Source organism: Telmatherina bonti, assembly GCF_933228915.1.
Source record: "Telmatherina bonti genome assembly, chromosome: 5".
Classification (NCBI taxonomy): domain Eukaryota; kingdom Metazoa; phylum Chordata; class Actinopteri; order Atheriniformes; family Telmatherinidae; genus Telmatherina; species Telmatherina bonti.
Genome location: NC_136623.1, coordinates 31937028 through 31962776, shown reverse-complemented (window position 1 = coordinate 31962776; position 25749 = coordinate 31937028). Strand labels below are relative to the sequence as shown.

Sequence of the window (25749 nt, the reverse complement as noted above, 5' to 3'; positions counted from 1 at the left end):
CAGTACCATTTGCTTTGCAACACAACTTCCTGTTTGCGAATTATGATTGATAGAAGAATCAGCAGCAACAGGAAATGCAGTAGATAGTATTCATGTGGAAAATACTGGGTGGAAAGTAGCATTCAGGTTGGCGGAAAAGACAAAAAAGGACAAAATGTAACCAGCAAATAGTTGTTTAAACACCTGCCTGAGGCTCTCTGGCAGGCTGTTGTGCAGACAAGGAGCATAGAGGTAGAAAGACGCTTCACCATAAGGTTTGGTCCTAACTTTTGGAGCAAGTTAAAGGCGGGCACTAGAGGACCGAAAGGTCCACGAGGGTTCATAGTTTAAAAGCAGGTCAATTAAATAAGAAAGCCCAAGACAATTAAGACATTTATAGACAACTTAAAAAAACCTTAAAATTAATCTTTAAATTCACGGGGAGCCAATGCAGCGATTTTATAACTGGTGTAATGGGATCCCGCCCTCTGGTCCACAACAGGACTATTGGTGTTGAGCTCTGGAGTAATTGCTTTTTTGTGAGACCAGAAAGGAGGGAATTACAATAATCTAATCTATAAGAAATAAAAGGTTGCATGTGAACCTCTGTGATGTTAAGAGAGACAAATGGGCAGACTCTGGAATTTGTTTTTTAGATGATAACTCTTGTCTTTGTGTCTTAGTGATATTTCTAATGTGTTGGATCAAATCCAAAAGAACACCCAGGTTTCTCATGTGCAGAGATGTAGGGTTAGGGAATAAAATTAGAAGAAAAAAAAAAAAATCGAATATTGTGATTCTTTGTTTCATAATTTTAAAATCAATATTTTTGTTAAGAAATCTATTTCTTCTCAAATAAATAAAAAATAATCTATTATAATTTATTTTTGTCATCTTTATTGTTTTTATTGATTTCTTTACTTATCTTCTTGGACATTATAGCAGCATTTCAGCAGCAGAATGATGGTCTGTCTACTGTGTTGTTTCTTTCCTAATTGAAATTAAGAAAAATGACTTTTTGTTTTGTTTTTAGTCAACAAAAATCAGCAATATCAAAAAAAAAAAATAAAAAAATCACGACAATCACTATTTAAATTGAACTGCCTCCCAAATAAATGTGAATCAAATTGAATCGGGACGAAAGCGTATCATTACAGCCCTATTGAGAAGGTTTAAAATGTCTGTTTTGGTAAAAAGGAACTGTTTGTTGTCTCCAGGACCAATAAATAAAACTTAGGTTTTGTCCTGGTTAAGCTGAAGAAAAGTCTCTGCCATCCACGACTTTATGTCTAAAATAAAGTTTAAAAGGATGTCAACTGGCTCAAAATCATCAGGAGACACAGCAAAGTAAGGCTGTGCATCATCAGCATAGCTGTGAAAACCAATGCTGTATCTTGATGACAACTCTAAGTGGCAACATATACAGTATAAGAGTATTGAGCTTAAAATTGAACCTTGGTGAACCGGAGCACAAGTCGCATTTTTTGCAGTTAATTTATTTTACAAACTACTTGACCAAACACTGACATTACGTCATCTTGGAAGGAAAGTTATAACTTTATTAAAATAATAGAGAAGAGGTTGAACTAGTCCAAAATATGCTAACACAATTGCGGTTATTTAGCTACATGAAAAATAAACATGAACTGAAAAAGTGTCTTGTGTTTATGTAACATTACAAACAGTTTCAGATAACTATAGCCTAAAGAACAAAACAAGTGTACCGTTACTGTAATTAATAACCCACAATCTCACTCCATATCAGTAAATCTGTTAAATTCTCCATCCTCTGTGTCATTTCTGAATAACTCCGCCAATTCCGCGTGGAGACGTAACACGCACCGTTGCCTCTCCCTGCAGCATGTTGTTCAAGCACGCACTGGTGAACTCATTCCTCTAACTGTTGCCATCTAGCTTTGAGCCTGCAATTAGCTTTTTTTGTTTTGTTTTTTTTTCCATCACAGTAAGAGTAGCCTCCGCTTTACGCCAGTATATTCTGCAAGTTTCTCACATGCAGAATATGATTTTATTTTGGGGGGCATTAATGTTCAGTCGTTCTCAGTTGTCTTTCTAAGCTAATGTTTACAGTTTAATTTTTAATTGTTAAGGAGTAGGAGATATCTGCATGTAAGTCTAGAGTGCCCTCTTGTGGCCGTCTGTGAAATGATATTTTTTCATGTATAAGTCGCACCGGAGTATATGTTGCAGGAACAGCTCACCATGAAAAAACGCGTGACTTGTAGTCTGGAAAATATGGTACTTAAGGAGCCTGTATCCATACTTACTAAAGTTTGTTGGTTTAAGAGATCGGAGCGAAACCATTTTAATACAGTATATGAGAGATGCACCAGACTTCTCAATCTGTGTAATAAAATCTGGTGATCTACTGCCAGAAAGGCAGCACACTGCCCATCTATCTGGTCTGCATCTGATGCTATGTAAACTCATGGTTTGAACCACTAAACCATTATGAATGTCATTCAGGGACACAGTTGCTTAAAGCAGCTCTATGATGATATTCCTAGTTTTCTGAGCTTTCTACAGTGTTATAGTGTTGAATACTCATCAGACATATGAGCGGCGCTGTTTTTTTTTTTAATCACCTGAACGCATGTTTGAGTTTTCCAGCACTCGCTACATTCGGTTTCCATGGCGATGGAAACAATTGGTTTTCAAGAGTTTTTCCTACTTCGAAATTTTAGTGACGTCCCGGGGGACGGACTCAGTGATTGGTCATCTTCTCCCCGAGCACAAAGCCACACCCACCTTCATTGCTCAGTATAACCACTCCTAGCAGGTGACCAATCAGACGCAGCCTACAGGCAGGACAAAGGGCGGAGCTTTCTCTGTTTGCTTGTTTCTGGCAGAGGCTGATCTGAGAGGATCAATACAAAATGAATGAAGGGGTTTCTGAAAAATACTTGTTTCTTGCACTGAAAAATGTGCAGAACAGAGCCCCTTTAAATTTGAAAAAACATTTTTACCTCCGCACATTTTACCTCTGCAAGCAGCCTGCAGCTCTTGTTTGTGGAGGGAACTGCACCATTGAGGATCACTATGACTTGTTTAGATAGCATTTTCAGAAAGCCAGTGGCTGCTTTATGAGCCGCAAGTCAAGAATCAGTGAGCTGCATGCGATGAGGAGCACTGTGCTAGGCAGAGGTTTAAGCGAGTGCTTTCTAGTTTTTGTTCTACTTTTCCTCATATGAAGAGAGGTCTTCTGTTGGAATTTTCTTTATACTGAATAAATGAAAAAAAAAAAAACTCCATACAGCTGATGCTGTTTTTGCTGACCTTTCAGGAGCTGCTTTTCCTGAGTATTCTCACATCAAAACCCTCTGGAAGTGGATGATGCTGGTGGTAACAACCGAGAAAAACCTTGACCACAAGGTCACACCTCGAACAGCCATAACATCTACTCTTTCGTGATTGCGATCTAACTCATGAGAACACAGCCATCTCGCCAGGTAACCACACATCTACAAAGCAGAGAATTAGCTGTTCTCTAAATGAGGAGATAAAGCCGAAGATCACATGAGCAAAATCATGTTTTCATTTATACACACATGAACTTACCTGCTGCTCTGTACAGAATCTTCGGCTCAAAGAAAATGCAGGGGTTTTTGTCAGCGATGCAGGACAGCAGCAGCCCTTTGGCCTGAACTGGACTACGTGGTATTACAATCTGAGGAGCACATGATATAATAAATAATTCCATTTTGTTTTGTTCTGACTAAAAGCCTATAAATGTTAATATGCCTGATAAAGAACAATTGAACCATTTCACAGTAAGAACCAATCAGCTTTCCTATTTATTCATTTTTATTATTTATTATTCCTGTATTTCCTTTCCTTTCTATTCTCCAGCATTAGAGTCATGTTTTGACAGAAAATTAGTATTTGGGAGGAAAACAGTCCATTTAAACCTGGGAGGCGGAGTCAGGACTAACCCTCAGAGGGAGTGACCAGGACAGACAATATGCACAAAGATTAGCATTTATCAGTCTGACCTTTGCAGAGACACATGTTTGCTGCTCTAAGCCACGATTGAATTGTTCTGTCTTTTGTATTTTGTCAAAGTCCCTCCTGCTCTTACCCAAGTCTTAGTAAGCAGCAAAGACATCAATCACCACACTCACCCCTTCTTACACAGTTTTCTTTTTTAATTATTTAGGTTGTAAATCAACTTGTGGTCGAAGCATAGAAAGTTAAATTTAAGATGAATAGTAACCTGTTGTCCCTCTTTAATCTGAGCACGTCTAAACCAGGTGTACCGAGCTACAATGCTATTTACCTGACAAAGTTAGCGAGGGAATGGACTTTACGGCTTCACTAGAGCTGCTTTATGTCGTCAAGCTGCAAAAGCTCTGTTCGCTAAACGCACATCAACTTTAACCAAACATCTTCAGATTTATTCTCTAATCAGGAGAAAACCAATATCACCGATCTGTACGGCTAAAAGGAAAGAAATGTTTCTCTCTGCACAGAGGAGGGACATAATTTTATGCAAATAATCCAATTTATTAGTTTTAGCATAATCCCATTATTTCATCAATGACCTCAGAATCTCCGTCTACGCAACCTCAGATAGAGGTACCTGAGATTACAGAAACAAATAGGTTGTCTTATATCATTCATTCATTTTCTCTGGACCCTCTTATCATAATTGGTTAAATGCAAATGGCTCAAACAGATGATTCAAGTGATCTTTGTTTTTTGTGTTTTTTAATTGTTTATACAGTACATACATATTTTTCCAAAAGGACTCTATGATGGATGTTTGGTGTGTTTATGGGTAAGGCTGACCTTGATCCCCGGGCAGTGAGCGAAGAAGGCTTCAGGACTTTGAGAGTGGTAAAGTGATCCGTGGCCGACGCAACCCCACGGAGCTCGAATGGTGAGGTTCCCACAGTCGAACAAGTTACCAGAACGGTAGCGGTACTTGGCTGCTTCATTCACGATCTGAACAGAGACCAGATAAGGTTCAAGTTCGTTTGACTGCAGATTCTGAAATGTTACACAGTTTTCAGTCATGATGAGTCGCGTACGCACTGTTTGCTGATACAACCTGTTAAATTTATACTCAGTCACCCTGAAGTCGGCCACATTTACATTCATGTTTGACACAATTCCAACCAATCAGGATTCATCACGATGACAACGTAGGCAACAACGGTACACACATGATAATCACTATTTCTACATCACTGAAGAATATCCCAAAACCTTTACAGCCTTTTTCTGCCAGTCTTTCATAATTATGTGTCATTTTCAGTTAGTGGTTTTATTTAAATACATTTATTTTATTTTATATTTTTGGGTAACACTTAAAAAAAAAAACACATGGGCATGTTTTACCCCTTTGCTCACAAAAATTCATTCAAACATTCATTCATTCACTTAATCCAATTCAGGGTGACGATGAAGTTGGAGCCTATCCCTACATACATCAGGCAAGAGGCTATGTACATCCTGGAATTTAATTATGTAACAGCATTATTTTGTTTTATTTTTGTTTGTTGTAACAGTGCAGCGCTCAGAAAGGAAACTGTCAAAATGTTAGATATCAAGATCTCAATCTCCTCTGTGACTAGGATGCTGCTACATCCTCGTGTGAACTGTACCAATAGTTGTTAAAGTGACTTCTGCTGCAGGGATACATGGAAAACCTGCAGGACAGCAGCCCTTGATGACCGATTTTCTTTTCTTTTTTGTTTTAAAATAGTATTTAAGTTTATTTTGGTTTTATTTTTAACTCCAGTGTTTTCCTCATGGGGACTCTCCACATCAGGAGAGCTGCATACTCGGTACGCGGGGTTGATGCTCAGGGGATTGTCCCACACAGGGCGGTTTGACGAGTCCTGCACTACAGCCTGGCTGTGGAGTGGACTTCTCCCTGCCTTGATCTAGGTGGTAGTAAAAACCTTGGTCCTTGGTTAGGTGGTTCTTAGTAGAGGTGGGAAATTGAATTAAAAAAAAATCAAACATCTGGATTTTTGGCTTCTTTTAAAATAAATTAAACTAATGCATTATAAATTTTTTGTCATTTTTATTATTTTTATTAATCTTTTTTCCTGTTTTCTTGGGAATTATACCAGCAGAATGATGGTCTGGCTACTGCGTTGTTGTTTTTTCCTAATTGAAATCAAGAAAAATGAGTTGCAAAAAAAGTTTTGTACATTTTCTTTATTGTTTGTTTTTAGTTTATAAAATCAAAAATATCACAGAATCGTGAAAATCGCAATTTAAATGGAATCGGCACCCAAAAAACCGTAATCGAATCGAATCAGGACGGAAGCACATTGTTACAGCCCTAGTGCTGCGTGTGGTTGGATCCCAAAGATGTTGTTTCCCCATTTCAGCATGAAGCCAGATGATTCTCCACAGATGTTTTTTTTTTTATCTCCACCAAGGAAATTATGTTTTTACCAGTGTTTATCTGTTTGTGTTCAAGATAACTCAAAACTTTATGGATGGACTGTCATGACATTTTCAGGAGTTGTTGAAAATGTGAAAAGAAAGAACTGATTTAATTTTGGTGGTGATCAGGATCACTGTTTGAATCCAAGATTTTAATTAAATGATTCTTTAACATTATGAGATAGGGCCATTTTCAACATTTGTGCACGTAACACCAACAAAAATGGTTGAAGCGCTTCGTATAAAAAAAAACATACAGCACAAGCTTCCAACAGGTTGTGAAAAATATCGAAGACTGATCCAGGTAAAGGAATAAATCCAGATACTATGATCCAGAATATGAAAAAATAGGGGGCTTTTGGAATTTTCATCATAGGAAGAGGAGAAATAATTACAATCTCGGAAGAACTGTAGATCTTGGCGGAGGTTTGTGCTCTCCGAGTGCTTTTCGAGTCTGTAATTATTTTTTTATATTGTTATTTCCGTTAAAGTAACAGGAGCTAAAAACTAGAGGTTTGATCTTATGTTTCGTAAAGCGGGATATGTGTGTGTGTTTGTGTAGAGGGGGGTTGTTTATGTGTTCTGTCTAGATGTGTTATGGCATGCAAAGAAAGTGATCAGGTGTGTAAGTGGTTTTATGAATATTGAAATGTTGTCTTTATTATATACAGCACTTTAAAATACATTTGTATAATAATAAGGGATTTAAAAATAACGTTCAGTTTTATTTGATTAAATGATCATCACCAGAAACCAGTGTGATATACATACACCACCGGGATGCGGAATTTCAGCAAAGTAGACATGCAATGCAAAGCCAGCCTTCTGATTCTTACTTTAGCTCTCACCAGTTCTAGAAAAAACCTTTCTGGCTGACTCCACCACCTCTGGTGTCTCCTGTGTGCATTTGTGTTGGATACTGCATACATATTTGAGAATTGTTCTGTATTTAAAGTGATCCCTAAATGGCAGTGGGTCTTGCCCTTTCAAAGGTTACTGATGGAAATTTTACAAAGCAGTAACCACGAAGTAGCCGACATGCTCAGAGTGACCCGTCGCATCCTCCACAGAAAGTACATGACCGATAGGCAATTGGCATGATTTATGCATATGTCACCCACACATGCTCATAACTACCCAGGAGGGTCAGGAATCTTTGTTGTCCAGTGAAATCGCCATAGAAAGTCATCTTTATCAGGAAAATCAGAACAATGCCAGAGAGTCGTTGCTTGTTGGACAAATCAGGTCAAAGAGAAGTCAAGTAAACGGGGAATAGGTTTTCATTGGTTTCCTGTGAGGAAACACCAGTGAGCAACCTGGAATTGTGCAGTTGGCTGAACTGGAAGCCCATGCCCTGAAACCAGTTATACAGTGCTCATGTTGTCTATGCTTGGCCGTCTGACGACTCCAAAGACGTCAACTATGATCCGTCTGTGAACATGAGGGGAAAGTTGACCGATAGTGGACTATGTAAAGAGGGCCTTCAAATCTGCTTCTAGTGAGCCATCTCGCTGGAATTTAAAAAAGAATCCAGGTTTTAATGGAAACACAAAATAAAAGCTTCTGGTTGCCTTTGGTAGTTACAATAATTTGTTAATGACGCAAGCGGAAATTACAAAAAGAAACTATTAATTCGGGGACTTCATACTTAACGATAAACTTTGTCCACAGAAGGGTAGGGCTGTGTACGCAGTGTCATCACACTGTTTCACCTGCACTCAACCGCTTTACAGGCACCAGAAAAGTCTGGCTGTCAAATGCGTAGGAGGGTAAGGGCCTACCTGTGGTTCCAATCGCAGCCGTGGTGGGTGCCTCTTTGGGTGGTCTCTGGTACAGGTTCCCACCTAGCTGACTCCGGCCAGCTCTGGCAGCATACCTCTGCCCATTTCATAATCAGTTTATTTTGAGAAAGACAAAGACTAACAAAAATCCACACGGAGTTTCAAAGGGAGTCACTGGCATCCACTGTACCTTTCTCCCATTCTCTCTCACCCCCACGGCATTTATGATTTTCACTGCCAAACCCACCTGGCCCCACCCACTGCAGCATAACAGCCATTCTAACCTGGGTGGTGTCGTGACAGCAGCGGTACCCGCGTCTTTATTTATCATACATCTTGTATGATGACGTGGTCCTGTTGGCTTCGTCTGGTCGTGATCTCCAGCTCTCGCTTGAGCGATTCGCGGCCGAGTGTGAAGCGGCTGGGATGAGAATCAGCACCTCAAAATCTGAGACCATGGTCCTCAGCCGGAATAGGGTGGATTGCCCTCTCCGGGTCGGGAGTCAGGTCCTGCCTCAAGTGGAGGAGTTTAAATATCTCGGGGTCTTGTTCACGAGTGAGGGAAGGATGGAGCGTGAGATCGACAGACGGATCGGTGCGGCGTCTGCAGTAATGCGGGCTCTGCGCCGGTCCGTCGTGGTGAAGAAGGAGCTGAGCCAGAAGGCGAAGCTCTCGATTTATCAGTCGATCTACGTTCCTACCCTCACCTATGGTCATGAGCTGTGGGTCGTGACCGAAAGAACGAGATCTCGTATACAGGCGGCTGAAATGAGTTTCCTCCGCAGGGTGGCCGGGCTCTCCCTTAGAGATAGGGTGAGGAGCTCGGTCATCCGGGAGGGGCTCAGAGTAGAGCCGCTGCTCCTTCGCATCGAGAGGAACCAGTTGAGGTGGCTCGGGCATCTGGTCAGGATGCCTCCTGGACGCCTCCCTGGTGAGGTGTTCCAGGCACGTCCCTCGGGGAGGAGACCCCGGGGAAGACCCAGGACACGCTGGAGGGATTACATCTCTCGGCTGGCCTGGGAACGCCTCGGGATCCCCCCCGCAGAGTTGGCAAATGTGGCTGGGGAGAGGGAAGTCTGGGCTTCCCTGCTTAGGCTGCTGCCCCCGCGACCCGACCCCGGATAAGCGGCAGAAGATGGATGGATGGATGGATGGATGGACATCTTGTATATTCATCTTATATATCATATTTGTAATGTCTTGCCACTGCGATCACCTGCTAATTAAAAATTTCCATCAACTTCCCATCAGCGGAAATGCACGCGACAATTTTTCACTCATTTCCACATTTACCACACTGCAAGTCGTCCCCGTCTGTGAGAACAAAATGAACGTCATTTTTGTTCTTGTGCCTTCGGGAACAAGATTATGTTGCAGACTTGAGTGAGATTACAGATGGAATGTCGGATTCGGGCAAAACGTTAGTGATTTTAGTCAGGACTTTGCTACGATGCTGCAGCAGCAGAAATCCTGAGTGTCTATATGTGAAGAGAAGAAAGTTCGTTGATAAGAAAACACACCAGTGGAAACTGGATTTAGTTTCATGAACAAAGCTCTTTTCGCCTTTCAAAGCATCTTAACCTTTAACAAGTACTTTGACCTCAGGTGTCTTCAGCTTCTAACACTGGGCTTCCTCCAAGAAGCTGACCAAAATTTTCCTCGCCGTTACTCAGGTGGCCCATTAATTCGGGGTTTTATAGCCCTCTAAGGTTAGTTTGGACTGCATCACTTTAAGTGAGAGCACAGAAGGAGACAGAGTCAACTCAAGGTCTGACACTAGCTTTAAAAGTCGGTCTCTGCACCAAAATACACCATTTTCTGTTGCCTTGACCAAGTAGAGAGTCACATTTATCTTGTGGGGGGCAAGAACACACAGAATGAAACGAGTGTGGACATGTTTGCATGATGAAGTGGCGGTACTGCCACACGTCATGCTCCACCCGCCAATGTCACATCAATCTTTATCAAGGAAACGGGAGGCTGCAGAAAAGCTTCTTTTGTTGCGCTGATGTTTGTTGAGCCACAAACTGAAATATAAAACAAGGTCTTCGGTCACATGATCAACACATGGCGGATCAAATTTACATGTTTTCTGATGCTCACGTGTTAAAATAATGAAAACACACAGGAAGCAGTTATAGTGTTTGTTTGTTTTTTTGCAAACTACATTGAAATGGACCCAACGTGGACCTTCAATGCTTTGTTTTCCTTCACTATCAGCATGCGAAGCAGACAGGACACATAACATAAGGTGGAATAAACGTGCTGCAGTTGTATGTTTACCCATCAAAGCTGCTCAGTACTACTACCTCCCACAATGGAAAGCCTGTAACTATGACAACATAAAGGATGGCATTACACTGAATTCTGCAATCAATGATAGCCACAACTCTCTGAGATGATGAGGCTAGTTTATTCCTTTAGGTCAGACTGTGGATGTCAACCTCACACTGCAGGATTCAGAATGAGCTGCCAGCTGTTTTGAAGGCAGACCCAAGAAGTGCACCCTTACTAAAAGTTCCCATATAAAAGTGCTGCGTTTCCAGGCTGATAAAACCTGGACTGAATCCAGATTTAACATATTCTCCTGATGTTGGCGTAGGTTTTCAGACCTTATCTCTGTTGTTGTTCATGTTTTTCTCGGTATATCTTATCATAGATTCTCCCAATGAATTGCTTTCTGGCAAAAGCTGTTAAGTTTCTCTACAGGTGTAGCAGCTGGGGTTTTTTTTTCCATTATGTTTGTACAGTTGTTGAAATTTTGTCCTTATTCTTCTCCTTACCCGCCCTCTTCCCTTGTTTCCCTTCGGGAAGGGAAGCATCCGGTGCAGCATTAAAATGCAATTTAGTAAAATACAAAGACTGTATGTAAAAAGATGGACGTATCCTCAGTGATGTCACCCGTACGTTTCTGAAGAACGGAATTGAAGCTCGGTGGGCGGTTCCTACCATCGCCATCTTGGCAGGGGCATTCGCGCCGTCTCGCCCGGAAAATACAAATATGGGCAAAGAGGTGGAGCTGAGAGGGGGGCCGTGAGCATCATGGTGGATGATTGACATCGAACCAATTCCGAGCTTTCTGTAGCTAAGAGCTAACCGAGCTAACCTGGAGACAACAGGAGCTAACCAGCTAACGGAGGTAAGTGGGCTAAAGCTAAGTCACGTTTTTAACCGGATAAAAACCGCAGTTGTTCTACGTTCTTCTGACTTGGAGCGAGAGATCGGGTACCTGTCAATCAAAAGGACACGCTCCTAAATATGCAAAACTTCGAGATTAAATTACTTTTAAACGGGCGAGTTAGAAAAACATTCACTCCCCCCACAGTTGTCATGAAGGTAAACCTGACCTCGTAACCGAAAATGGATTTTTGAACCAGGCTGTAAACATGTTTATTTCTGCTGTGAAGTTGGTCTTTTTAACGTGGGAGTCTATGGGGATTCACTCTGCTATGGAGCCCCTAGTGGATGAAGGGGGAACTGCAGTTTTTTGGCTTCACTTTTAACCGCCGGAGGCTCCGTCCATCTTTCATATACGGTCTATGAGCAATATCCAAGTAACACGGGAAGCCCTATATGCTCTATCAAGCTTTACTTGGCAAAACAAATTTGTTCCACACAACAAGGCAGTCAGACCATCTTTCTGCAATCAGAAACAGGCAAGATTATAAAAGATAAAAAAATAAAAAATAAAAAAAACAGATAAAAAATAAATTTATGAATGAAGTCTTTGTGTGATGTAAACGGAAAAACAAGACATTTTCGAGGGGCTTTATTTGCAGGAGGGACTCTAGAAGTCATATGTGATTCTTTTGGTATTTTTTAAACAAGTTTTTCACACCAGCATTAGTTTCATCTAGTCAAATAACCAGTGTATAATGTGTGTGTGTGTGTGTGTGTGTGTGTGTGTGTGTGTGTGTGTGTGTGTGTGTGTGTGTGTGTGGGTGTACATTTTAGACATGAAATTGGGTGGATGGATGTTTGATGTGAAACTGTTTCCAGTTGTTCAAACATCTTAGAAAGTCCCAGTAAACACCTTCCACTGCTTCCCTTTGACCTGCCATTAAAAACAAGAAGCTCTTGTTGTGGGGGGGGGGTTGCCTTACCTGGTCAAATGCTGGAAAGATGTAGTCCGCAAACTGGATCTCCGCAATGGCCGTCGCACCAGCAACAGCTGCACCGATGCCAAATCCCACAATCCCCTGCTCACACAGGGGAGTGTTGAAGACTCTGTCTTTACCTGGGGGGGGGTGAAAAAAAAAGACAGAAAATGTTCAAAACAAAGTTAAATTCACTGGTGAGGGAAACCAGAAACTGCTGAGTGAGGAATAAGGAAAAAAAATGTTCAAAGGAAACGTTTGTGTAAAGTGTGATGACCATCAAGAGCTTCTAATGAATGGCCAAGAAAGTTTAAACACTTGTGATGAATGATCGCAACTAAACAGCAGGGCTTTCCAGACACTTCCCACATCGGACTGATCAGACTCCAAACTATGACCTCTCGCCGCAATGCCATGTGGTCCTAGAATAAATTAAGTGAGGAACTGATGACTCCTCCTCTGTTGCAGTCAACCAATCCAGTCGTTCACAGACACACACACACACAACCCCCATGGACTAAAAACAGAAGAAACAAAACTATTTTCCATCCTCCACCCTATAATCTGAAAAAGAACCACAAGAGTGGGACTCTAAATTTGGGTTGCAAATGTTATTTTTGCTCTCGTCTTTGTGTATTTGGCAGTACAGTCTTTTTTGGTTTTGCTGGGAAACGATCCTCTGAGCAGTGAAGCGTTGCCCTTACACGACCTCTGTGCTCACCGCAGGCCTTCGGAAGAATGAAGTATTAGTGAAAGTGATCATTATTTAGTGCTAAAAAGTAAACACACGCATGCAACTCCTAGTGAAAGCGAGGACAAGCAACATAAGTGTGCAATCAGCAGTCAGTGACACAAAGATAAGATCTGTGAAGGGGTTTGTTGACATTTGTGCTGCTCGCTTTTCTGGCATAAAATTTTAAATGGATGTTGTGTAACTTTTACAGCACAACTGTCTGCAACAACAAAGGCCAAAACACATCAGTGGTGTGTTTAGGCAGAGCTGTGCAGAACACACAGTCTCGGGGAAAAAAAAAAAAAAAAAAAAAGCACTCAGAGGTGGCCGGCAGCTCGAGAGCCGGATCACCGAGGTGAATGCATCAGCCTCGTAAAAGCCATTCATATAGTGTCCGCCCTGCATTAACCTCTGCTCTGTGTAATGGCGGCAGGTGGCAGAGGTGTGCATCATCCCTTTCTGTAGTGAAGGGGATAAAAACAGCTTTGCGCTCGTCACTGTACACAAGGATGAGATGGAAAATAATGATCCCTCTCCAAAGGTCAGCACATCTGACGTCAATGAAAACAAAAGCAAAAGTCAGCGACTGCAGGACGGATTTGAGATTTCCACGCTAATAAAACAGCTTTTAATACTGAAGATCGTCTGCCTTGTGGTGCTTTCATCTCACCATAAACAATTCAAATCTTTGGGCTGTTTTGTCAGACAAATGACCTTAAAAGAGCTCGTATTTGCCCCCATATTTCGTTTAGATTTTTTTTATTTTTTTTTATTTTTTTTAATCCCAGTTAAAACAAGAGTTCATCACTACAGGTAAAAAGCATGGCTGAGGCAGCAGGGCTGCATTGGAATAAAAGCACAATGAAATGTAATCAGAATACATTGTGATACGCAGCAAGGAAACGCAGGTTTCTGTGAACCTGTGAGAATTTTCCGATGACTGTTTAATAAATGGAGCAACAGCCTGAAGATTATGTGCCACGAGCTGTTTATCTTAATGTTCACCAACATCAATCATTAAGATTTGGAAACCAGGCTGATTTCCACTCAGATGAGTCAGTCTGGGTTAATAAAGCTCTGGAAAATAGACCTCCCTGTAGAGCTGCTCATCTTATTGTTAAGATATTAAGTCAGCCATAAAAAGTCGTCGTTCTTCCTCTGAGAGAGGCACCGACGTGGGAAAAGGTGCCTGATATGTGGGAAGCACATCCAAAAGAGAGCGGGGTTTGTTTGGCTCACACCCACGTGAGCTGATCAAACATGCAGTACGAGCACATTAGGAGCACAGAAGCTGCAGTTAGATGGTTGATTAAACCAATAAGTCAGATGACAAATAACTCAGAGTTGACCCGTCATAAAGATCCTTCTACATTTAATTATACATTTAAATGTGTTATTAATTAATAAAACGTGGTAGGAACAGAGCTGATGTAATAACATCTGGGATTGCTCTGACAACGGGTCAAAAAGTATCAACGATTAAAGGCTTACTGACCAATACGTTTTACTGTATATTCATCACAATGCTAAAGTCACAGCTACATAAAACTATAAACATGAACAAGAAAAATACATATTTACATATTTCGATTTGATTTTTTTGGGTGCCGATTTGATTTAAATTGCTTTTCTTACACTTCTTTGAGATTGCTGATTTTTGTAGATTTAAAAAAAAAAATTGTATAAAACTTTCTTTTTCTTGTCATTTTTCTTGATTTCAATGAGGAAAAAAACAACACAGTAGCCAGATCATCATTCTGCTGCGATAACGCCCAAGAAGACAAGTAAAAAGATCAATAAAAACAATAAAAATGGCAAAAATTTTGTAGTGGATTAATTTTATTTGTTTGAAAAAAGAAAAAATTCGATTTTAAAATTGTGAAGTAAAAAAAATCCAGATTTTTCGAAACGATTTTCCCACCCCTAATATTTTCATGGCTTTTTAAATTTTTTTTCTCATATTGAGCAAAGCAGTAGTGCAACACCTTAACAGCAACTTTAAAATGATCATAAATTTAGATTAGTCTGCCAAATATGCCTCCCAGTGCAGCGCTTAGATCAAATGTCTATGCATAATAACGCAGGATGTTATTAATCCCTTTATATTTACATGTCCCAGCTTGTCCGGGGCGTCACTGTTGCAGAAGAAAGATGACCATTACAAAATAACGACGGCGATATTTCTGATGGGGCCTGCAAAAGGTACTCCTATCGGACAGTGCGGAAGTTCTAAGATGGCCAAAGGAATCATCTCTATAAGGACCGATTTCTGACAGGGTCACAAATTTAGGATGATCATCCCGCAGAGCGACTGCTGCTCCAACTTGCGCTGACTGACAAACCCACAGGAATGTGTAGCGTGGAGAGATGTGACCATCAAAACAAAACCTAACGGCGTGAATGGAGGCCAAACGAAGAGCTCGTTTTGCCACAACTCAACCAGAAGTCGTGTCTGGATGTGATCAGCTCGTAGCATGACAGCACACAGAAGCATGGAGAGAAGAAGTGGAGGAGTTGCTGGTAATTAGAAAAAGTAGGAGCATATCAACACACACAGTAGCCATAGCAGCAGCGACATGATAACATCCAGCAGAAACTGTAATTGCATAGACTGCATACATCAAAGCTGTCGCAGCCAAGACCATCAGATTTCTGCTGCATTGCTCAGTTTGCATTCAGTTTATCTCCATCTAGACAATTAGAGCCGGCACAATACCCAGATTTTTAGCTCCCACTACATGTGTGCTTCTGCTGCACCATAGACCTTATTTAGAAGAATATTTAAATATATGAATGTAAGCTAACTTTGAGTAAAGCAAGGGGGAAAATACCTTTAAAAACAACAACAGCTACATCAGCTCATAGGATGAAGTCTATAAGGCTCCCCTGCAACAAAACACTCGCTGGATGTGCAAATGGATCCTTCTGGTCCTCTAGGTGAACAGTGAGCGGAAACATAACCCCACACATGCAGCACAGAGGGGAGATCCTGTTAAATGTCCTGCTGCCATCTAGTGGCCGGACCCTGCAACGCAATCTGTCGGCTCACAAAGGAGTTTTCTCTGCAAGAGCAGCAGCATCTTACCGTATTTGTCCCTAAGGCCAACTGTGCATCTGAATACTCCGCCAAAGGCAACGTCTTCCCCAAAGATGACTGCAGGAAAACAAGACAAAAGGATTTAGTGGGAGTTTTATCAAAGCAACCAGAATCTGACTGCAGTTAAAAAATGACAGGAAATTGTTTTATAGCATTTTTTTGTTGTTCATTTGTTGTGAAGTGGGATAATTTTTCTATTTACATAATTTCTATTATTAAAAAAAACAAAAAAACAACTAAACTCTCATGGAAGACACAACAATGCAGGGACTCTATCCACGTCTTCATTACCTGTAGGATGGATTATTGTAATGCTCTTCTTTCTGGTCAGAAAAACTTTAGCATCTCTGCAGTTGCTGCAGAACTCTGCTGCATGTTTGCTTACTGGGACCAGTAAGCAGGGAGAGCCCACATTACCCCCATCCTAAAGTGATTGCATTGGCTTCCAGTTTGCTTCAGGATTGATTTTAAGCTCTTACTACTGGTTTTTAAGACTCTTAATGGCCTTGGGCCTTCTTACTTATTGGATATCCTCAGGTACTACGAGCCATCCAGGGCCCTCAGGTCCTCTAATAGGCGACTTTTACAAATTCCAAATATTTGAACAAAGACTCACGCTGAGTCTTGTTTTTGTTTTTATGCTCGACATTTGTGGAACAATCTGCCAGAAGACCTGAGGATGACGGATACTGTTGAGGTTTTTAAAAGTCGGCTCAAGACCCATCTTCTTAATCAGGCTTTTAACTAGTTTTTTTTTTTTTTTTTTTTTTTAGACTTTTCTTTTATGATTGTCATTCAAATTATTTACTTTTTTTTTTTATTTTTTTATTTTTTTATAAAGTGTGCCAATGTGGGTCCCTAAGATTGGTTTGATGAGAGTACTTTACGTTTTTTATCTACCGGTATGTGAGTGTGTGTACAAAGTGAGTATATGTTAGACTTTGGGTAAATTCTATATTTTTGTCTGTGAAGGCGGGTTTTTAAACTTCTTTTATTCTTGCTTTTTATTTTATAAAGCACTTTGTGCTACTTGTGTATGGAAAGTGACATATAAATAAATTTTGATTGATTGATTGATTGATTGAACAAGGCAAACATTCATGTTTCACCCACCCTCAGCTCTCTTTATGTCATGTAGACCATAATTTCAACAAATTTTCTCTCATTTTGTTATTTTACCTCTCATGACAGCTAACCCTGAATACTAAAATACCAATGAGCTAACAGCTGTTGCCATGGAGAAGAGGCCACACATATAAGCAACAGTTATTTAAATGTTTTATCGATACAAGCTGAAACTGAGAAATTTGCAGAACAGACCTTGGAGTAGCAGTTTTTATGTAAGCAGACTTGTTTAGCTGCTTTTGACAAAGAAAGCAACATTTTTTCTTTCTTCTGAAGAAAAACAGAGAGCTTCATGGCAACCAAGGCTGCCGAGGACAAACAAGGTGTATATAGATAAAAAATGAGCACAAACTTGATTTTTATAAAAGCATAAAATAAAGATCCATTCTGTCTTATAAGATTTTACTGCAACACCTTCTAACAGCATGCATCTGCTGTGCCATACTTATTTACATCATCACAGTGTTTATATCCATCCAAGGTTGCAGGAAATGACTCTGCAGGATCTTGCACCGATGATGGGAGAGTTGGACCGCTGCGTCACGTTTTCCCCAACGTATCAACACGACTGACATTTGTGATTGAGGTCTGAACTCTTTGGAGGTCGGTCAATGAGTGAAATTGATTTATGCCCCATTTTTTTTTACTTTTTTTGGACATATTCATGCAATCAGGAAAGAAAACATTTGACGTGCAGCTGACAGTTTTTTTTAAGGCACATTACCTCACTGGAGCAACCCAGACCACAATTTCACTAGATTCTGCTGTCATTTGGTCGACGCTTTTATCCAAATCAACTTACATGTGAGAACTGATCAACTAACCATGAACTACTTTCACAAGGAAGTGTCTTAGATCATCAGTCTGGAGAGAATTTGATCTGGACCCGACAGATCCTATAACCTTTTTCCAGTTGCTCCTGAGCCTCATCTTTATCCTCAATCTGAATCCTTTTTAGATTTGCCTTACTGACAAGTGGTTTTCTTAATCCTAAAATATTAAACAGGTTTTAGAAATCACACAAGATCTGTATTTAATCATTATATAAAATTAATATCTTTAAAACCACCATAATAGTCAACAGGACTCAGAGCCCCCAAGTCATCGGCAAACTAAGGGTCTGTTAAGGGTCTCAATCACCACTACGAGGCCCCCAAGGATTTAGTTTTTAAAAAAAAAAGATCAATTTGTTTATTTTTTATTATAAATAATTTTTTACATGTGTGAGTGATGATTCAAAAATGCAACTGATGATATATCATCAAATGTCTATTGATACAAAACACAGAGCTGCTAGAGTAGCGTTGCTGCTACCTTTCTGCTCCGAGCTCCTTGTCCAACCTGCACATCTAAAGAGGGGGTGGAAGAACTAAACAACTTCGCAAAAAGTACTTATCCTTCAGGGACAGGGGGAAAAAAAGGGAGGGGAGAAAAAACCTGCAAGATACGAGTGAGTTGCCTCACAGTTAGAAAAAAAAAAAATCCCTAAATATCTGACATTTTAATCCAACTGGCGGAGTATATCTAATTAGCTAGTTAATAAGTCTCTTTTGTCTGATGAGACAGTTAGCAAACTACTAAGGAAACAGCTTTTGTGTTTGTATCTAATTTCTCTCTACTCTGGGTCAATTCTTTTTTTAGATTTGAATGTTTAATTCTAATTTTAAGTCTAATTAAACTGCAAATAGACTGTTTAATATTAATCTTTAATTTCATCTTTTTTTTTTTATAAAGAAATTCTTTTAACACCCTGAATCCCCCCCAGGGGAAGAATGAAGTATCTATCTATCTATCTATCTATCCATCCATTTTGCCAAAAAATGTTTTTCCTTTACAAACAACAGCCATTACGACAGTTTGCTCACATACCAGTTAGCTTTATATGCATTCGTGAGAAATGTTGCTTGTGCTAACTATTGGTGCACAAGACAAAATAAAATAAACGTCTTTTTGCATTAAGATGCTCAAAAGTGAAATGAAATGTCTGCAGGAGTTCTGTAGTCAGTCCAGGGACAGTCCCATCTTCTCAGGCTGAGCGGAGACTGTAGCATCAGGTGAGATAATAATGTCTCTGTATGCATTTAATGTGTACTCAACTTATTAACTAAAAGATACAATCATTTGACAGGAGACTTGTTGATTTTATACAAATGTATATCAATATACAAGTATAGAAACAATTTCCAGTTGCTCTACTGGCAGACTTATGTTTCTTATTACAAGTAAATAAATTGAATTAAGAGTTTTATATTTTCCTGGTTTGACATTTAACATGGATGGCTTTTGTTGTTTTTCCATCTCAGATTTATCCCCATCCTTGGCAGAGCAGTCTGTCTTCCTCATCCAGTGCTCATTTAATAAGAATCCAGTCCTGCTTGGGGCCCCACAGAGGCTTGGGCCGGCCCTGACAGGACAACAAAGCTTCCATTTCTTGTTTTGGTATCGTACCTGCTGTGGGATCACTAGCGAGGGTGTTATCCAAGGCACTTGTAATTGACTGGAACAAGTTCATCTTCTGTGTCGAGCCTAAAGTAAAAACAAAAAAAGAAATAAAAGAAGGCTTTGTATTTTTCAGTCAGTACACAACAACAACTCAACACCCCAGTTACTGCAATAAAAATACAATCCACACAGCAAAGCTGCCAACGATACATGAGGTGAATAAGAAAGAAGAAATAAAGTGCAAATGTCCACCGTGCATGTCGGGGTTCTGCGAGGTCATGTACCGTTTTGGACCATCACGACATCAGACAACATTCTGGTGTGTGTGTGTGTGTGTGTGTGTTTGTGATAAAGCCACTTAAAATATCTTTAATCGAAGATAAGTATTATAAGTTCAAGTAAATGAACTTATAATAAGCACATATGTGGTATTTTCATTTCTATTAATATGAATAACCTGCATTGAACTATGTAATATATAATACACTGGTAACAATCAGTAAAGAGTGTGTGTGTGTGTGTGTGTGTGTGTGTAGTTGTGCTCATATTTATTCATCCCCTTTCATTAAAGAAAAGGCTGAATTTACATCAGTCACTCAAATAACTGGAGACTTAAAAAAGGAACAATAAATAAAAATTTTCAAAAATATAACTTAATAATGTAAAACACTGTTTTTTTTTCATTTAATCGAGTTGAAGAAAGAAAAAAAACAAAAACAAATTGTTCCTGGACAAATTAGAGCATTTTTCTGTTGAACAGTGGGACAAAATACCTGTCAACAGGTGCAGAAGTCTGACTGAGAGGAACAGAAAACACCTGACTGGAGCGAAAACATTAAAGGATTGTTCAACTAAATATTAGTTTATAAGTGATGTAATATGTAATAGATGATCTTTTCTGTTTGCTTTTTAAAAATATTTTTCTAATTGGAAAATAATGATTTTCATAAAAAATTTTATTATTACTTTAGTCAATTTCAGCTTATTTTACATGCAGCTGTTTTTTTTCCTTCGTTAATGAAATGAATAAATATGAGCACAACTGTATGTGTATATATATATATATATATATATATATATATATTTACACACACATGATATATGTGTATAATGTGCACAACTGTATATAACAGTGAGCAGGGAGCTAAGAAAGCCTCTTGTATCATTGGGTGGAAACATTGTGTAAAAGCTACAACAAGCCACTTTTGGTCTTCATTGGCTTTTTTTTTTTTTTTTTTTTTAAATGAATGGCCATCCTGACCTCACTTTTCCACATAAGTTTTACATTTTCTGAGGACAACATTCACTTTAAAAACAGCTTCAAAGACTTTTTCTTCCTGAATAAAAACTATAATATAAAAACATGCAGGACCTGAACTACTCATTACTTCATATAAAACTAGAAATAGATGAAGTGATCAATTGAAAATATAACAAAAACTAAGATTTTACCATTCTAATAAGTTCATTATCTGGTATGAACACAATTAATCTTTAAAAAAAAACAGCCTAAACCTCCTAAAAGAAGCTTCCTGATCTCTTCGTTAAACAGTCTCCAGGTGTCTATAAGGACTTTTCAAGACTCGTGGACTGTTTCTGCCTTTTTTTCTGTTCTCATCAAGAGGATCCCACCCTGCTTCACTGATGTTGAGGTCTGGGCTCTGAGGTTCATCATTCTGTAAGATTTGCTGCCACTGATTTTCTGCCCAGCTCTTCTGCCACTTGACATACCTCAACCTTTCACCTTCTTTGATAAGGACTTTGACAGCCACCCTGCCATGGAGACCGTTTCTGATGAGGCTTCAGCCAACAGAAGATGGATCAACTGCAGGTTCAGATGCAACTCTCAGACCTGTCTCAGGCCTTACTGTTGGTAACACAGTAAGTTGGTCCTCAAGGGCCGCTGTCTTGCAGGTTTCCCATATATTCCTGTTCCACACACCTGGCTACCAGGTGGATCAAACAGACAAAGTTTTTAACTACTAATTTAGTTCTACTACTCATTAACTTGAGTTAGGTGAGTCTGAACAGGGAAATGTGGAAAACCTGCAGGATTCTGGCCCTCGAGGACCGGAGCTGGACACCCCTGTGGTAACAAAATCCTTCAAAATCAATTTTTAAAATGGAGCAAAAGTTTGTACAACACAGATTTGGCCTTTATGTAGAGAAAAAAAAAAAAAAAAAAGCATGCTCGCCATAGCCTGTTTTCAATACAAATTAATCTTTATGAGTTGATCATAACTTTTTCCACTTTAACCTATTTTATCTATATATCAGGGCACAAAAATGCACAAAAAGTATTTCAGAATAATTCAAATCAATAGGGTACAAAACAGGACGTGTAAGTTTGACTGATTCTGAACTAAATCTTTACTTAGAACTGCTACAAGTGATAATTAATATGATTGACCTCAGGATGAATTCTGAAATTAATAAGAAGTCAGTCTTTTGAACGGCTCTTTGAAAGGAGCCATGAATCCCATTTCTTCTGCATGCCTATGTTTCATTGGTGAAACAGAGTCATGTGACATTTGTTACGGCATCTCATTGGTGAATCGGGCAGCATCACTCGAGCAAAAATAAAGCAAATCTAACAGAATAAGTTATTGAAAATAAAGGAAGGAGTTATGTGTTGGCAGGGTAGGAGTGGAAAATCTTCAAAAATTTACTCTAGTAAAAATATGATGAGGTAAAATTACTCTTCGGAGTACCGGTAGATCTTTCAAAGAAAGTTATTTAAGTAAATGTAACTTGTTACTACCAAACTCTTGTCTTGTCCCTTCAGACCATCCAATCCCAACAGGAGCCAAAGTCCTAGTAAGATGTTTGACTTTAATGGAATGAATTTGGCAAGGCTGTCATAAATATTTCCCTCACAAAAGTATAATTATTTAAGAAGATAATTAATCAGCCTTTCCAGCTGCTTTATAATTATTGCCAGGAAATATTGAGACAACAAAGACATAATCCACCCAACACACATTTAATTACGTTAAGTTTATAAAGACAGGAGGAGTGGCTCAAGACTTCAATGTTTTATGTTGATCTGAGCAATGCTGCTCAGCTCAGTATGAAGCACAGACCGTATATGAAAGATACATAATATACAGTATTATTATAATATACAGTACTATATACAGTCTATGGTATGAAGCAGCAGATTTGATTTAACATGTATGTTTAACATGTAAAGTAAATCAGTTTGCTGGTGGTTTCTGGTAACTTAAAGTGGGGAACATAGATCAATTACCTGTTTTAATCATGGCTGGTTTTCTTTCTTTATAATTGCATGTTAATTTTTACTTGGGGGGGTTGAATAAAATGTGATTCCAGAGATAAAATAATAAAAGGAAAACATTTAGTTTGAACCGAACCCAACAGCGGGACCATGACCGACACCGGTGCTGCACCTGTTTTCAGACTACTGGGGTTTAGCATCTTATGCAAGTTTCTTGCCCACTGACTTATTCATTCTGTAATATTCCTGCACCAACCCACGTGTTTTAATAAAACCTAACTTAGCCAATGCTAACCAGTCACTCACCATACTCTGTAGGGACAGGGTCAGGCTGGAAGATAAAATGGGCTGCATGTCTTCGTTGTGTTTTTGGATTGGAGCTGCAGTTCGGTGAAAGTTTTAGTAAGGTGGCCCCAAAAGAGCTCTGACCCCCGGTGCCAACACCGGAGATGGAAAGTTTCGAGTTTGTCCCTCGGATGAAAAACCGTGCAGCAGCCGCCATCACTGTTATTATGGCTGAGCAGGAAGGACAAGGCTGTTCAAAATGCAAAGATCCTCTAGTGAAAGACAAGAGCATCACTCAAACGAGGAAAGGGTGGCCTGCATTACGAAGTCCTTACCCACTTACACGCTGCGGGTTTCCTGTGACGATATGCTTTTATCCCGTTTCGATTCAGATTTTTTTGGTTTTTTTGGGTTTCGATTTAAATTGCAATTCTCGCAATTCTTCGATTTTGCTGTTTTTTGTTGATTAAAAACAAACAAAAAAATGTATAAAACTTATTTTTGCAAGTCATTTTTCTTGATTTCTATTAGGAAAAAAACAACACAGTAGCCAGACCATCATACTGCTGCTATAATGCCCAAGAAGACAAGTAAGAATGAAAATAAATTAAAAAAACAAAACAAAAAAAAAAAGACATCAATTTTATAGTAATTAATTTTTTTATTTGAAAAAAAAAATTTAAAATTGTGAAGCAAAAAAATACCGATTTTCAATTTTTCTATTCGATTTTCCCACCCCTAGTTTCCTGTCATTAAAATTAAATATAATAAATTATTAGTTTTAACTAATATTTAGCTCCTGGATAGGGCAAAATGTTTGCATTTCCAGCTTACATCAACGTCCTTAAAATGATTTTAGAAATGGATCATTTTGCAGTTGTCTGTTTAAGTTATGTTTTCAAATTGCTGGAAATTATTTCATAAATATGGACAGAAAATACCATAAGTCCTCATATAAAACTTAAAAGTGTTCCTTTTAAGGTGAATTATAAGGGTATGCGGTGAAATATCCGCTAATTACGACAGAGTGAGAATTCTTCTTTCTTCTTCGCCATCGTTCGGTCAACGTATGAGCAGATAAACGACGTGATTGGTCAAAAAGGAGGGCGGTGTGCCTGCTATGACGGTTTACATACAGTCACACTGCGCATGCTCACGTTGGCGCCGGTGTTTCCGTTCACCTACTTTGTTTTTCTTTTTTTTTTTTTTTTTTACACCCATTCATCTCAGTTAGACTGGATACTGGGATTATACTAGTCATTTCTATCCTGCAGAGCACAATAAACGTTGCTATCTTGATTTCTCCTTTTATCTACCAAACTGCCTTTCCAAGTTTTGTTGAGAAAAGTTGCAATTTCTGAACATAACTTGCATTTTGTGAGGTTACTACTACCTAATCCACAGCTTTGCTCCACTGCAGATTATTTTAACTGGTTTAAACTCTCAGTGAGAGATGGTAGATAGATATCAGGCACCTGTAAAGCTTAATTCTTGATTTTCCAATATAAGCTCATACACCAATTTCTTGGAATATATTTTAAATATATGGAAAAAGGATTAAGTTAACCATTTCTTCCCTTCATCACCATAGAGACATATGTAATCACTGGCAAATGGATGAACTTGGGGGTTCTGACAAGGACACTGGAACACAAGTTGGTTTTCACAGCAAGGAGGTTGCTGGTTCGAGCTTCGGGGGGGGGATTGAAGTGTGTTTTTCATGTTCTCTCTGGATACTCCAACTTCCTCCCACCATCCAAAGACATGCATGTTAGGTTGCGTGTTGGTCACTCGACACTGTCCCTAGGAGTGTGTGTGTGCGTGAATGGTTGTTTGTCTCTGTGATGGACTGGTGACCTGTTCAGGGCCTCCTGCCTCTCGCCCAGTGATTGCTGGGATGGGCTCCAGCTTCCCCACAAGCCTGTATTGGACTGAACGGTTAAGAAAACTGATGGATGGAAAATGTAAAGTATTCTGGACTCCAATGTCCCGGACTGAGTTATGCAGTTTATTAACAACAGGTGGTTTAATCTGGGTCATTAAACAGAAAAAATGTCTCAGATGGAGCCAAGCTACAAGCTTAACCCCTAACCACACCTCTGACACTTCCAGCCAACTAACAGTGTCTCAAATAAGTTTTAACATTTATTTATTAACCTATACATATTTATTATCTATATCCATGTATTTCAGTATCAGTTTATATTGTGACAAATTGAATTCACCTAAGGGAGTAATGGCGTATCCTTCATGTAAATTAATTTAAAAAGTCGTGGTAAGTTACAGCAATAGCAGGCCACAGTAATTTATTAGGTATGAATATAAAAGACAACAATAAGAGCGTGCACAATAGTCAAAGATGCAACTTCCCAAGTCTTTTTTTTTTCCTTTTTTTTTTTTTACTAAGACATTGTTAAGTTTCAGTGGATAACAAAATGAGTTCAAGAAAATATGGGACAGGCTCAATAAAAATGGAAAAAGTCTAACATAAGCATAAGATAAAATAATGGAAATGTCCACAAACTTGTTTTGTTTAAAGCTGAGAAATATAA

At 39.2% G+C, this 25749-nt stretch overlaps 1 protein-coding gene across 3 annotated transcripts in view; it reads right to left on the bottom strand.

Moving 5' to 3' along the window:
- The window catches only part of bckdhb (branched chain keto acid dehydrogenase E1 subunit beta), a 72457-nt gene extending 49002 nt beyond the window's left edge, over window positions 1–23455 (bottom strand). For all 3 annotated transcript variants that reach the window (XM_079241431.1, XM_079241430.1, XM_079241432.1), the window contains exons 1-6: window positions 23219–23455; window positions 19681–19758; window positions 16096–16164; window positions 12284–12417; window positions 4786–4941; window positions 3556–3664 (exon numbers count right to left, since the gene is read on the bottom strand). In XM_079241431.1, coding sequence (XP_079097557.1) covers window positions 3556–3664; window positions 4786–4941; window positions 12284–12417; window positions 16096–16164; window positions 19681–19758; window positions 23219–23414 — 742 coding nt within the window. In that variant the 5' untranslated portion in view covers window positions 23415–23455. The remainder of the gene's footprint in view (window positions 1–3555; window positions 3665–4785; window positions 4942–12283; window positions 12418–16095; window positions 16165–19680; window positions 19759–23218) is intronic.
- Window positions 23456–25749: the final 2294 nt, after the last annotated feature.